The sequence below is a fragment of the Hyperoodon ampullatus genome (assembly GCF_949752795.1).
Source record: "Hyperoodon ampullatus genome assembly, chromosome: 17".
NCBI lineage: Eukaryota > Metazoa > Chordata > Mammalia > Artiodactyla > Ziphiidae > Hyperoodon > Hyperoodon ampullatus.
In genome coordinates this window covers 17,726,118-17,740,333 of record NC_136930.1, presented here as the reverse complement: position 1 = coordinate 17,740,333, position 14,216 = coordinate 17,726,118, and the positions used below count along the sequence as shown (strand labels likewise).

The following is a 14,216-nucleotide window of genomic DNA, read 5'->3' as shown; positions in this document are numbered from 1 at the left end:
GGTAAGCACTATTCCTAGCAACTCTGCAGGCAGCGCCATGGATAAGGGTTTCTAATTCTCTTTGGTGATTTGGTTTTGTGTAAACTGAGATTTTTCTTTCAGTATTTCAGCCAGATAAGCAGGAAAGGCCAGCTCCAGTCCTGAGCTAGAGACAGTCAAGGTCAGTTTCAGTTCCTTTTCTGTGCAGTTTAGTCTCCTTTTTCCCTGCTGCCTTCCCTGACACCTGTGCTTATATTTTTATCTGATTATCAAAACCTAGTGAGAGAACCTTTGGCAGCCTCTGGTGCTCACTATGTCATCCAAAAGCCTCTCAGCCTAAGGAATACCATGAATACTCTGCAAAGCAGTGTCCTTGAGAGGCTAACCGAAGACCCCTGGCTATGAACCACAGAGAAGTGTCTCCCATGGGTATTTTAAGGGTGAGGTTGAAACCAGTGCCTGCTTTCCCCAGAGGCAATACTGACTTAGCAACTTGCCTATGAACAAATCTCTGATGTTTGGCTTTACACTGCACCCACAGTATATTCAGTTATTATCTAACATAGAAAGTGAAAGGTAAATCTTGTCATTCCCATTTGGAAGATGGTGAAATAGAGGTTTAAAAGTTTTAAAGAGTTGTCTAAAGTGAATTCAACAAAGCAGTGTTGCAGCTGGAAAGTAGATCAGCTGACACCTGTCTCCAGTTTTGTAGGTCAGGGACTCTTTGTAAGTTTAGAGCAGTGTTTTACTTACCATATTCCTCCTTGAAGGCTTCTGTTTACTTTCTTAAACTGTGGATGCCAGTGGAGAGGTACCAGGTGTACATTCCAGACACATACAACATACACAGACTGAGCCGTCTGCCCGTTGGGTACACAGCTCCGGGCTGAAGAATTTCTAGGGTTGTTAGAAGAATAAATGAGGCATTAGAGGGAGCAGGCTCTGAGGTAGAAGCAAATACCCTATATCCCTGCAAAGACAGGTTAAAAACACCCTCTTCATTATTACAAACAAAAAAACTCACCAGTTTATTCTGTGCTTTTTCAAACTGCATTGCTCTCCTCCTGTATATTCATTAAATAAATGCAAACACATGTGCTTCGAAATGGGTAGGTGTAAAAGAACATTCTGCACAATTATATCTAGGCTGTGGCAGACTTATCTCACATGCATACATGTATCTGGGGGATGTTAATTCACGGTGACAGCTGAGCATGTCAAACGCAACAGTACACAAATTGGAAGGCCGGAAAAAATGCAACTACGAACCCCATGCAGACAAACACGCATATGAGTTTTCCCTCAACACACACGTGGCCGCACTTATGGGCGCTTCACCACATTGATAAACCCCAAACACAAACACCGGGGCCTCCGCCGCCTGCGAGCTGCCTCCACACACGCGGCCTCGCCTCCGCCTCCAGGCAGGCGGGGACTCGCGCGCAGCCCTGGGCACAATCGCCCTCCCACTCTCATCCCTCTGCGCGAACACACGCCCGCCGGCCGGTCCCGAGCCAGCCCGCCGGCCGGGGAAGCGGCCGCTCCCGGGGCTGGGGGCAGGGCCCGGGTTGGGGGGGGCGGTGCGGGAGCGCCGCGGGGCCGGGCCTCGGCGCCCGGGGAGGGGACGAGGGGCGGGCGCGGGGCGGCGCCCGGCTCACGTGGGCGGGTGGGAGCAGCTGAAGGTCCGCTCTGGAGCCCGGGCTGTCCTCTCGCGCGCGGCGCTGGCCAGGGCGGCGGCGGCAGCGGCGAAGGAGGAGGAGGAGGAGGAAGGCGGCGGTGGCGGCGGTGGCGGCGGCGGCAGCGGCGGCAGCGGCAGCGGCGAGAGAAGAGGGGAGGACGGGGGCGGCGTCGGACTGGAGCCGAGCGGCGGCGCGAGCTGCCCGGGGCGCTGTCGTGAGCTCGCCCGCCGGGCCTCCACCCCCGAGCTACACCCTGCCGTGCCCAGCTCTGCCCGCGTCCGTGCCCCCGCGGGGAGCGCGCCGGGGCTGCCCCCCGAATGACGGGCGGAAGGTTCGACTTCGACGATGGCGGCACCTACTGCGGCGGCTGGGAGGAGGGCAAGGCGCACGGGCATGGCATCTGCACGGGGCCCAAGGGCCAGGGCGAGTACTCGGGCTCCTGGTCGCACGGCTTCGAGGTGGTCGGAGGCTACACCTGGCCCAGCGGCAACACCTACCAGGGCTACTGGGCGCAGGGCAAGCGGCACGGGCTGGGGGTGGAGACGAAGGGCAAGTGGATGTACCGGGGGGAGTGGTCACATGGCTTCAAGGGGCGCTACGGGGTTCGGCAGAGCCTGTGCACCCCCGCTCGCTACGAGGGTACCTGGAGTAACGGGCTGCAGGACGGGTACGGCGTGGAGACCTACGGGGACGGAGGTGAGCGGCGTCGTTGGCGGCTCGGCTGCTTCGCGAGCTAGTGCGGTGGGCTTTGCCCAGACTGCGGGGAAGCGGGGAGGACGCGAGGCGCACGTGTCCGGAAACCCGCCAAAACACCTGGGGAAGCCTCCCACCCTCTTCCCGCGCCCGCTCTTCCCAGGAGCGTGCAGTGGGACGCGACTGGTGCGCAAGGGTTGGATCTGACCCGGTTCTTGGAGCGGGCGGTGTGTGCACACCCTGGGGAGCAAGGCGTGAATATACCTGGCCGGCGCCGCGCTGCCACCGGGAGGGAGCGCGCCCGGGAGGGTTGGGCTGGAGAGGGGACGCTGTCACTTGAGCCCGTCACATTACGTTCCTGATCCCTCCCTCTCCCGGGCGGGTTTGAAATCACCACTCCCGTGGAGTTAGAGCGAACGCCCTGGGCTTGTGAGGCTGGCGGTCGCTGCGGACCGCTCCTGGGATTGGTTTCACGTGGAGTCGTATTTCGCTTCTGGTCCTCTAGTAGCCTAAAGATAGAAGCCAGAACCCCATTAACTAGGATGTTGGGGAATTGTTCCTTATCTGAGGTGCTTTTGGAAACATCCTAGTTATGGGAGTGGAGAGGCCACCTGATGCAGGTGGGATTCGGAGGATGTGGGGGTTTCTTTCTGGTTTTCATTCGGTTTCTTGAAGTATTGGTTTTCCATCAAAAGAAGGTACTCATTGTTGAGCTGCAGATAAGTGGACAAATTATGAGGAAAACACTTTAGAAATGAACAATGGAGTCTACGTTTTAAAAAATACAATTGAAAGGTATAGTTGCTAAGTTAACAGCTACTTTACTCCTGAGAATGGCAGTACGCAATCGCCGATTTGCAATAAGGTGTATGACCGAAATGGTATGCTGGCTGTGAGCAAAATTCACCTTGTTTTAATATTTAAACAATATTTGCAAAAGAAATTTTGTATATAAGAGGGCAGAGTTCCCTTTTTTTTTTTCCAACCAGGAAACGTATATTATTGAAACAGGTATCAAAATCTGATGAATTTCCTTTTGTAATAAACTGAGAAGCATGACTGTCTTATGCTTTGGCAAAATACATTTTCTTATACTAAACGTAATCAGTTAATTGGAGAGGGCTGTAGGAAGCAAGGTCACATTTCAGAATTCTGCAGCTCAGAGTTGGAGGATATTAAAGGGATCCAGTTAAAAGTTTCTCCAGCCCACGGCAACCCCACGGCAGCCCAGGCCACTGCTTATATAAAAGCTTATACAATTTGTACACTTCACTTACTCAGAACAGTTGGGCCGTGTTTCAAATGCAAAACGGCAGAATGGTAGGATTTGCTAAAAAGGACATCTTTTCATCCTACAGTATAAATGAAGGATATGGTTCTCATGGATTAAAAGGGGGGGGACTTACTCTAATACTTGTATATGGGCTGCAGGAGTTTCAAGTTCCACAGTAGTTAATTAGGGCCCTTAGATGTTCTGAATGGGCATAGAGTGTCTTGGTTGACAGCCTTACAAACATGTTAGCTTTTGATTGGATTTTATTGGAGGCCCCGGGTCTACAATATAACTAAATTCCATGCTCGAAAGTTGGAATACAAAACTTATCTTTCATATGTGTGCGTTATTTTATAACCTTTCAAGAAGGCCATGGATAGTTCTTTTACTTCAGTATTTGGAAGGCTAAAAATAAGTGAGTCTTCTTTTAAAGTTACTACTCATTAAACAAAATCTCTTGGTTTAGAGTATTCACTATACCTAGCAATCAAAATATATATGTAGCACAGTAAAGGTCCTCTATGTATGTGTTGTAGAAGCTCAAATAAGTGTCTAGGATGACTGTGGATAATCAGCATCTTGTTTTAAAACTAACTTTTAAAAGAATCTTTTAAAAACCTCAAAATTTGGCATAACTGTAGGACTGTGGTTCTCTTTTTCTACCAAAAAAAAAAAAATCTAATATGCTACCAATTAGGAAGGGGAGAAAAAACTCTAAAAAATCACTATTCCTACTCTGTTTTTCTTTCATATGCCAATCAGTTAGTTAATTAGAAAGTCCTGAATCATAAAATGAGGGCCTAAATTGAAGTGTATTGCTACAACTTATTTCATACAAAGATTTTGGCCAAAACGGGACATATCACTTCCCCTATTTTTACTTTTTGCCTCTGCACCACAAGTCCATCCCTAGCTACCCTTTCAGACCTAGGGAAAATCTGATTCCATGTATTTTGTGGTGACATTAAACTAGAGGAAGGAAGTCATAATTCCATTGACAAGTATCACTCGGTTTATTTTATTAGTGATTTGTGTGTGAAGTGTTACTGAAATAGAAACTCCCTGAATATTAAGAATAAATTAGTACCATACTCATGAAATCCAAGTCTAGGTGCCCAGAATATTTGGTGCAAATTCTGATCCTGCTGTGGTTCCTTTTTTCACTTGTCGTGAAACTATTGAAAATATCTAGGAAGACACATTGTTTTGTTAATTACATGCATACTTGCACATGCACATACCCATTCACAGCATGTAGATTTAAGTTTGGCATAATAAGGTCTAAATTTGACCGGAATTCTCTCTGAACTGGATGCCTTCCACTACAAGCTTATTTAGTGAAAATGGCCATATCTAGAAAATCAGCTCCCAGATACAGAATCATAGAACATAACTTCAAACCCATGAAAATAATTTTTAAACTTGTGAACTATGCATCTATATTTAAGGAATTGCGAGGAACTAATTAGAACTTTATTTGAGCAGCATGGAGCAGGTGGAAACCACCTGCTTCATAAAGAACTAGAGGCCCTTTTTTTGCTAGGTTCATTGACTAAACCTGTTTTAAATTTCAGATGAGCCACTAACACTTTGACTGTAAATTGGTTTCTAGCAATTCTGTGGAGGAATTCTTCCATATACTGTTCCTCAACAGAATAGGATGGGAATATAGCCAATGCCATTGTTCTGCTTCTCAACTCGACAGTTAAACAACAACCGCAACTTTCTAATTATTGCTGTTGCCTTAAACCACTTAGAGTTTTCAAGTAATACATCGTTGGAAATCCTAAATACTTTCTGGAGATAGCAGTTTAAGGAAACTAGCTGTTAATTTCCCCCCAGTGTTAGGAATTCCTAAGACAGTATGGTTGCATTTTAAAAGTGTAAATACTTCTTGATATCAAACAGTATGTTGGAAGTTGTTCTAGCAAAATTAACTTGTCATTATGTAGAAAAGTTAGGAGGATACAATTATAGCATTCCTTGCTTATTTAAACAAGTATTTAAAAATAAGGTAGTTTTAGTGCGTAAAGTCAGGTTGTATAACTTTTATCTTAGAACTTAAAATTTTATCTATCAGGAAAAGGGAAAGTAAGTTGCAATTTCCTAATAATTCATTTTCCTTCCCTGTTAAAGAAATAATTATTAAGGAAATAATTCTGTTTCCTTCCCTGTTTGGAGATGGCTAATATTCAGTAGAAAGCTTCTTGAATTGAAATGTTCTATTTGACTATCTTATCCTTTGGGGTTTATGCCCCCCTCCTCAGAAGTTCTTAGGTGTCAGGTTAAGATGTTAAGGCCTACCCAGAATATGACATTCACAGTACTAGACCCACTTCATATTTCATTGTCTCCCTGCTACTGTCTATTTATATACCAAAAATATATCAGAATGAACAGAAAGAGATGGTAGTCTTGAAATTCGTCAAAACTTTTGACTTTGGAGCCATTATGGCTTTAACTTTTAAGTGCAATAATCAGCCCTTGTTAACACAATGATATAAAACTATAAGCAGCACTTCTCGGTATTTTAAAAATAAATGTATGCCATGCAATAGAAATCTTCACGGCAATACAAAATGGCAAGGTAGCTCGGTATAATCAGAAACTGAAAGAAGTCAAGACAGACTGTTATCATGATTGCTTTTCTGTGATATTGTGAGTTAGGAATAATAAGGAAGTAATTACATCTTAAAATTTCTACATAGCTTCTTTTGGGGGATATTTTAATTTAAAATTTTCCTTTAATTAAAAGGAAATGAACTTGATGTAGAAGAGAAAATTCTAAGTTCCCTAATCTTAACATTCAGTTCCCCCTAAGGTTATTTAAAAAGCTGCTCCAGATTAATTTTTAAACGTCTCTGCTAATTTATTTAATAGAAAAACTTACTGAAAACAAATGCTTTCGCTTAGAGATTATCCTTTTCCTGAGAAGGCATAATATTCATTGAAAAAGTGATCCGGTGTCAACAAAGTTTTAGTGGATACTGTCAAGCACACCTTTGCCCTGAGATAAATTCCATAATGCTAAGTGTGGAAGTTTATCTCAGTTTTCCCAAAGGTAAACAGTGCACGCTTTTTAGCCACCACAGCTGTATACAAAAAGCCTACATACAATTACAGAAAAGGTCTAGGCACAACATCTCAGGGACGGGATTCACAAATGGAATTTTAAAAGCATCCCTAAGAGTTGACTTGGCAATGTGCGGGATTGCACCTTGGGCCGCCGGGCCTGCGCGCAGGGCTCGCAGGCGCCAGCGCCCCCTCGGCCCCAGACTCACGCTGTGCTCTCTTGCGGTCTCTCGAAGGTACCTACCAGGGCCAGTGGGCCGGCGGCATGCGACACGGCTACGGCGTGCGCCAGAGCGTGCCCTACGGCATGGCCACGGTGATCCGCTCGCCGCTGCGCACGTCGCTGGCCTCGCTGCGCAGCGAGCAGAGCAACGGCAGCGTTCTCCACGATGCCGCGGCCGCCGCCGACAGCCCGGCCGGCAGCCGCGGGGGCTTCGTGCTCAACTTCCATGCCGACGCCGAGCTCGCGGGCAAGAAGAAGGGCGGCCTCTTCCGCCGGGGCTCCCTCTTGGGAAGCATGAAACTGCGCAAGTCGGAATCCAAGTCCTCCATCTCCAGCAAGCGTAGCTCGGTCCGCAGCGACGCGGCCATGAGCCGAATCAGTTCCAGCGACGCCAACTCCACCATCAGCTTCGGCGACGTAGATTGTGATTTCTGCCCGGTGGAAGACAACGTGGACGCCACCACCACGGAAACGTACATGGGCGAGTGGAAGAACGACAAGCGCACCGGCTTCGGCATCAGCGAGCGCTCCAACGGCATGAAGTATGAAGGCGAGTGGGCAAATAACAAGAGGCACGGGTACGGCTGCACCGTGTTTCCCGACGGCTCTAAGGAAGAGGGAAAATACAAAAATAATATTCTGGTCCGTGGAATAAGGAAGCAGCTTATACCAATAAGAAATACAAAAACTAGGGAGAAGGTGGACAGAGCGATCGAAGGCGCTCAAAGGGCAGCCGCCATGGCGAGAACCAAAGTGGAAATAGCAAATTCAAGGTATGTACGCACAGGATGGGTGGTTCTGCGCGGGGCCTTCGCAGCAGTGGAATATCAAATAATATGTTTGTCAGTCCTTTGGTGACGTCACCAAATAGGTTCTACAACTGCCGGAATCAAAGGTGGAAAATGATTAAGCCCAATAGAGAAAGAGTCAGAAACGTACCTGCACTCTTCTGAAACTTTCCGCTCTCAAAAAATGTCGAAGGCACATTGCGGTTCCCTTCCTCACATAAATTACTTCCCTAATACTGAACGTGATGGAGTTGACTCAGAGCCTGTGTACATTTCCCAGAGTCCAGGAAGTTACTTTAAAAAAAAAAAAAAAAAGTACCCCTGAAATACTTCCAGAGGGAGCACAGTGCTTTTGTGTGCCGGAAAGAAAATACCATCCACATGGAAACCCACCTAGTGTAGGTGAGTCCCTTTATTCTAATATTAAAGTTGGAGGTGTGTACAGCTCCGCCTTAGAAAATTATCCTAATTTATAACATTCAAGTTCTGTTTATTGATGCCTTATAGGTGAGATTGGTTTTGAGAAACTCATCAGGATTCAGATAAGGCAGAAATGTAAAGTTACATGACAAAATCCAGCAGATATTCTTTGAACAGCAAAGTTTACCTACATGGGAAAGGCAGAGTGACTGAGGCTCAGCAGAATCCCCCCATTCTATGAGAGAAAGACTAGATCACTGGTGTATTGTAAAGGAAGGGGGTGGGGGAGAGCCTGACAAAGACAGATGGGACTGTCAGGGTGCCAAGGTTAAAAGAAAGAGCGGCAGAGGAGGGCTGGAGTGTGTAGGACTGAGTGGTGAATAGTAGATTGAGAAGTGAGGTGTGTGTGGGCACGCCCCTGAAGCTCTACCCATGATAGGCAGGTTCAGGCATCCAACCAGGGCGTGGAGAAACCGACGGGGAATAGAATTTTACTAGGGTTGGATGTCATATGTTAGTCAAAAAAGAAAGTGGGACGGTTATACGTGGAAAATTTTATTCTTAGGCTCATTTGAGCAGGTACTGACTGGCCCGAGTTTCGTGTGATTTGAGACATAATGTTTATCATAGAATATTAAAAATCCTTTTCCTGCTTCAGTACTATTCTCGCACTGAAGTAAACCTCCTAGTGAAACCACGAACTCTTAGCATGTCTTCAGGTTTTTATTCTTACCATTAAATTAATGAGCCCTCCCTTTTCTTTGGTGGAACCATGTGAAAATTCTGATGTTCGAACTTTTTGATGTACAAAAAATGGCGATTTCATATTGTTCAACTTAATACTTCTAGACTTCTGAAATTCTTTTTTTTTTAATGCCCCTATTTTATGGCTGCTGTTTACTTCTGAGTGTCTGAAACACTAATTGGAAAATGGAGACGGTCTTGGTTTTTGTATTATTGTTAGATATGTATGATATTAAAGGGTTCAAGATTTCCATCTTTATCCCAATTTTAAAGTTAATATTACTTGTTAATTGGCGCAAACTTTCAAGAACGGTCTCTCCTCTCTTATCTGCTGAGCATCTTTTATTTTAGATCATGGTTTTCTCTGATCACCAAGCATTGCATCTACTTGCTTTTTACTTTGCTTGTAGATAGGGTACTTGGCACATCTAACCTTTCCAGCTCCCATGGCCCTCTGATAACTTTTAGAGCTAATTGATATACTTTTCGTTAGGCCCTAGTCTCTAATTTGAAATGTGCTCTTGGATTCTTCCCTTTTGTTTTCACCTAGTGATAATACTAGAGGTAATTCAGTCTTGGCAGGTGGAAGATAAACCTATGCGGGACATTCTAGCAAATAATTTTCTTACGCTTGCGTTAATTATTGACTTTTATGATTAAATTGGAGGAACCTACATAATGAAAAGCTGTGATGCAAAGATCTCTGATTTTACTGGTATCGTAAAACTCTTACCCAAGTTCTAGGCACAGTCTCTCTGTCGAAAGTCTTTTGGGGTGGTATTATGTAGTGTGTTATAATAGTTTATAATTAACAGACATTTAGCTTATGAGCTTGTGCTTCTAGCTAGTTAACTCCTTCGTAAAGATTTCACTTAGCTGTTTAAAAAACGCTCGGTTCATTATGCTTAGTGATATAAGCCAGTCACAGGACAAATATATTGCATGATTCCACTTATAGGCGAGATCTATAATGGTCAAACGCATAGAAACAGTAAAATGGTGGTTGCCAGGGGCTGAAGGGAGGGAGAAATTGGAAGTTGCTGTTCCAAGGTATAAAGCGGCAGTTAAGCAGGATGAATCGTTCTAGAGCTTTCTACAACATTGTGCCTGTAGTTAACAATACTGTAGTGTGCGCTTAACGTTTTAACAGGGTAGATCTCATGTTAAGTGTTCTTACCACAAGGAAAAAAACACTGTTCTGATGACATGATAGCAAAAAAAAATTTATAACGCTCGATTAACCTTTTATATTTCACTTTCACTGGTTTGGTCTCTTTCCAGATTCCTTGCTTTAATGACTACTTCAGATACAGAGTTTTGCAACTTGCCCAGTCCTTCCTGACCCTTCTAGCAGTTGTTATGAACGGTTTTTGCTTCAAAAATATCAAAAGTTTAAGAACATAAAGACTCTCTTCCCCTTCCCCTGCCCCAGTGACGGCAGAATAAGAACTAGAAAGTAAGACTCCTGGCAGCGGCCGCTGTTGAAATCACTAGTTCAACATTAGCAACAAAGGGAGATGATCTGTAAATGGTTATTGACCACTTCAGATTGCCCCCCCCCGATAGTGTTATTATTGTATCATTGTTTTTTTTTTGTTTTTTGTTTGTTTGTTTTTGCGGTACGCGGGCCTCTCACTGTGGTGGCCTCTCCCGTTGCGGAGCACAGGCTCCGGACACGCAGGCTCAGCGGCCATGGCTCACAATCCCAGCCGCTCTGCGGCATGTGGGATTCTCCCGGACCGGGGCACGAACCCGTGTCCCCTGCATCGGCAGGCGGACTCTCAACCACTGCGCCACCAGGGAAGCCCCTATCACTGTTATTTTTTTATGCTACAGAGATTTTTGTTTGTTTCTGAAATCCCAGGGAAATGGATCCGCTTTTGTACCATCACCTTATTTTATCTGGAAACAAAGCCTAGCTTTGAGGGAAAATAATTACCTTCTGTGAAAATGGCTCCTTAGGGAATTCAGGAGACATGAAACCAAGCATCTTCGGCCCAAAGATTCAGGAAACCATGGTAGATCTGTGGATCTTTCCTTTACTTCATTGAAGACGGAGTGGTGCATCTTCCCAGTAAACACAGGAGGCTTATTTCTGAAGGCTTATTATGGACCCCTGTTTAATTTTTATAGATCAGGGAATATGAGGATGACAGAAAAGAGGTAGTAGATGTTAGAAATAATGCAATAGAATCAGTAGTTACTGAAAGTTTCTTAGCTAGTTTGGCTAGCACTCAAAGACTTAAAAGTTTGGCTAGCACTCAAAGAGTTAAAACTTTATAAAAATTAAAGAAAAAAAGAATTAAAACTTTAAGGGATGCTAATAATTTGCCGACTCCTATGACCTTTCTTTAGGTGTCTGTTCTAATTCCAAAAGTTTATGTGATTTTATGTTAATAAGATTTTTTAAAAATGTTTTGTTCTCGTCTTGGCCCTGAGAGTAGAAATCATCACATGGAATTGAGAAAATGTCTCCACCTTGTTTTTTAAGAAATGTGCAAGAGAAAGGGGAGCAACTGTGAACATTTCAAGCTCCTCATTTTCAGAGGCAGAGACTGAGGGCTCTGCCCAAGGTCACCCCACTGTCCCTGTCATTTCAGTCATTTTTCTCATTTGGTCATTTTTTTACTCCACTAACTCTTGTCTCCAATAATTCCTTAAGAGAGATGTGCAAATGACTGTTCCTTGAGAAAAATATTTTAAGGAGGGATTTTAAGGTGAGGCATTTGGTTGAGGTATTTAAGTGACCCTTGGAGAACCACACGTCCATGGAAACGAACAGACAATTTAGGGAGGGGTGTAGACACAGGAAGAGCTTTGTAGAATCTGGGCCTTAGAAGGAGTAGTTATGCTAAAGGGTGGAAGAGGTGTGGTGAAAAGGATGGGAGAGCTCTGGCCTAAAGCATCTGAGAACCACGGGTATTTGTTTATACTTGCTTCGTTGTTATCAGATTAGAAGAAAGAAAACTAAGAAGGGCGGAGAGAGCGGGGTGGGATAGTGACCCTTGCTCACTAACTCTGTGGCCAGCCTCACTGCAGCTAGTCGGGTGATGGGCTGGGCATCCCCCAGGACCACTGTGAAGCGTCAGCGGTGGGTCAGGCTGACGAGTGGGGTGGAGCTGTCCGCTCCCAGCCTCTCCCCAACCGTTAGTGCCGCTTCAGGTGGTAACGGCAGCACCAGACAGGGAATGGGCTGTCCTCTGCCCAGCCCTGCTGTGCTTGTCACAGGTGTAGCCGTACAGGGGGGTGGAAGCAGCCAGATAGCACATGGAGGACTTCAGCATCAAGGGATCTGGTGAGCTTGCTCCGTCCGTTTGCAGAACCAGAGATTGGATTCCCTGATTGCCAGTTTGGGACTTACATATTAAAATGACAGATTTTTTTTTTTTTTAATCCTACAGGAAAAATGTATTTCCCATACTTCTCTTTTAAAAAGGTACATTACGGTTTCATGCCACTCTCCCCCTTTCCTCCATGCCCAGAATGACTCAGCCACTACAGCTTTCCTTCAGGGAAGTCTTTGCTCATCCATCCCTCTGGCTGGTACCCAGGCCCGGCTCCCCTGGCCGGCCCCTCGGGCTGCTCCGCTCTCTGGTTTAGACATAGAGCCTCTTCTTCACAGAGGGTTTCCCCACCCCTACCCTTCCCACCCCACCGCCTCAGTCCAAATCCCCCCGTTAGTCTAAATCGTCATTGTATTTCAGTATGTTGGTGTAATATCTCTGTCTCCAGCTTAGATTGGAGAGCCAGGCCCTGAAGGCAGCTGGGCTCACTTTTGTATTACCAGCAGCTAGTTTAGATCAGGGCACTTTTATAAGAGCTCTAGTAAATATTTGATGAATGAGTGAATCACATCCTCACTACTTTGGGTACCTACACTGCCAGTGTTTCTAATTCCATTTTGCCAGACATTTTTAAACCGCAGTTCTCAGACAGGAAACCTAGGTCTCACAGGTCATCACCCTGTAATCTGGCAATAGTCAAGGAAGTGCAGAAAATGCAAAAGTACATGTTAGAGGTGCCCTTTTCCCTAATTAGGTCACCATCATTAAAGTGTCAAAACTAAAGCAGAGCCAGGGAATAACAGCTTCTAGTTAAGCCAGACTGTTAATTCCATTCTTCATGAGCTGGTCCAGTGATACCTGTGAGTGTCCAATAAGAAATGTCCAGGAAGTCATCTTTTACTAACTACAATAACACTAGCCTATCCTACTTAGTTGACATCACCAAAATTTGTGATAAGGCAGAACATAAGAGCTTATTGTCTTTTTAAAAATCTAAGTTTGCTGAATATTCAGCTGTCTATTTCCTTTTGAAAGGTTTTCTTGTCCAGCAATTTTTTGGGGTCATTTTTCTTTAGCTCAAATAATAACATTCAGTGGAACAGTCCCTCACAGGATTACTTGACTGCATTCACACCTATTAAAGCCCAAAGTCAACCATGAGCCAGTGCACATTATGGATCCAAATTAAACTTATTACCACCAATTTTAGGCAAAAGCTCAATCTGCCAAGTTATTGTAAAGGGCAAGGAATTTGAGGTCCTTAGATTCTGTTGGACAGAAGGTTTCTCTTTCTCTTTTGAAAATCGATATTATTATAGTTTATATTTTATCTTTATTTCTTTTCTGTAATATTAGTGGCTGTATCACATCTTTAAAAACAATTTTAGGTTACCTTTTCCATGAATGTTTTTGTTTCTTCTACTGGGGCTCTGGTTAATTTTCAACTATTAGCATAAGTGATTTTTCATAGGAAGGCGGATTCCTTGTAATGCCTCATAAGTCACTTTAATGAAGAGACTGTTAAATAAGTAAAGAAATTTGAGGGGCAAATCACCTAAAATGTGGGAATTTATGGCTGAGAAGAGCATTAGTTTTTTTTTTTTTCAGTTGTGTCTCCTGTGTTCTTCCGTATCTGCCTTTGCTGCCTGTCTCCCTTTTCCACCTGCTCTCACCAGCCTATGAGCAGATTCCAGAGGCTTGGTTAAAACACTCAGGCCTTGAGGTGCGGAAAAGCTTCTGTGTGTGGGGACTGATATTTGCCTTTTTCTGCACAGGAGGGTTGTTTTAAGGGTTGAATGAAAGAGTGGGTGTCATGGGACTTTAACCTGTAAATCCCTACATCTAGTTAATGTTTTAGAAAACGTGTCAATCCTACAGGTACCTTTCCCAAAAGTGAAGGTTGATAGAAGACCAAGAAGCCAGCCTGAGATGGAGGTAAAGATGGAAGCAGGAAGGGAAGGAAGGCTTGGGAAGCGGAAATAAGGCTAAGCAAAAGGAACGGAGTTAAGTCCACCAGGCCTGTGTGCAGACGTGTGTGTCCAGACTCACCCCTTTCCCAGC

At 44.7% G+C, this 14,216-nt stretch overlaps 1 protein-coding gene across 1 annotated transcript in view; it reads left to right on the top strand.

Annotated features, from left to right (window-relative positions):
• Window positions 1-1,975: 1,975 nt before the first annotated feature.
• Window positions 1,976-14,216, top strand: part of JPH1 (junctophilin 1) — a gene marked incomplete at both ends in the record, with an annotated part of 77,029 nt that continues 64,788 nt past the window's right edge. The window contains 2 exons of the mRNA XM_079722816.1: window positions 1,976-2,354; window positions 6,933-7,692. Of these exons, the coding sequence (XP_079578942.1) occupies window positions 1,976-2,354; window positions 6,933-7,692 (1,139 nt within the window). The remainder of the gene's footprint in view (window positions 2,355-6,932; window positions 7,693-14,216) is intronic.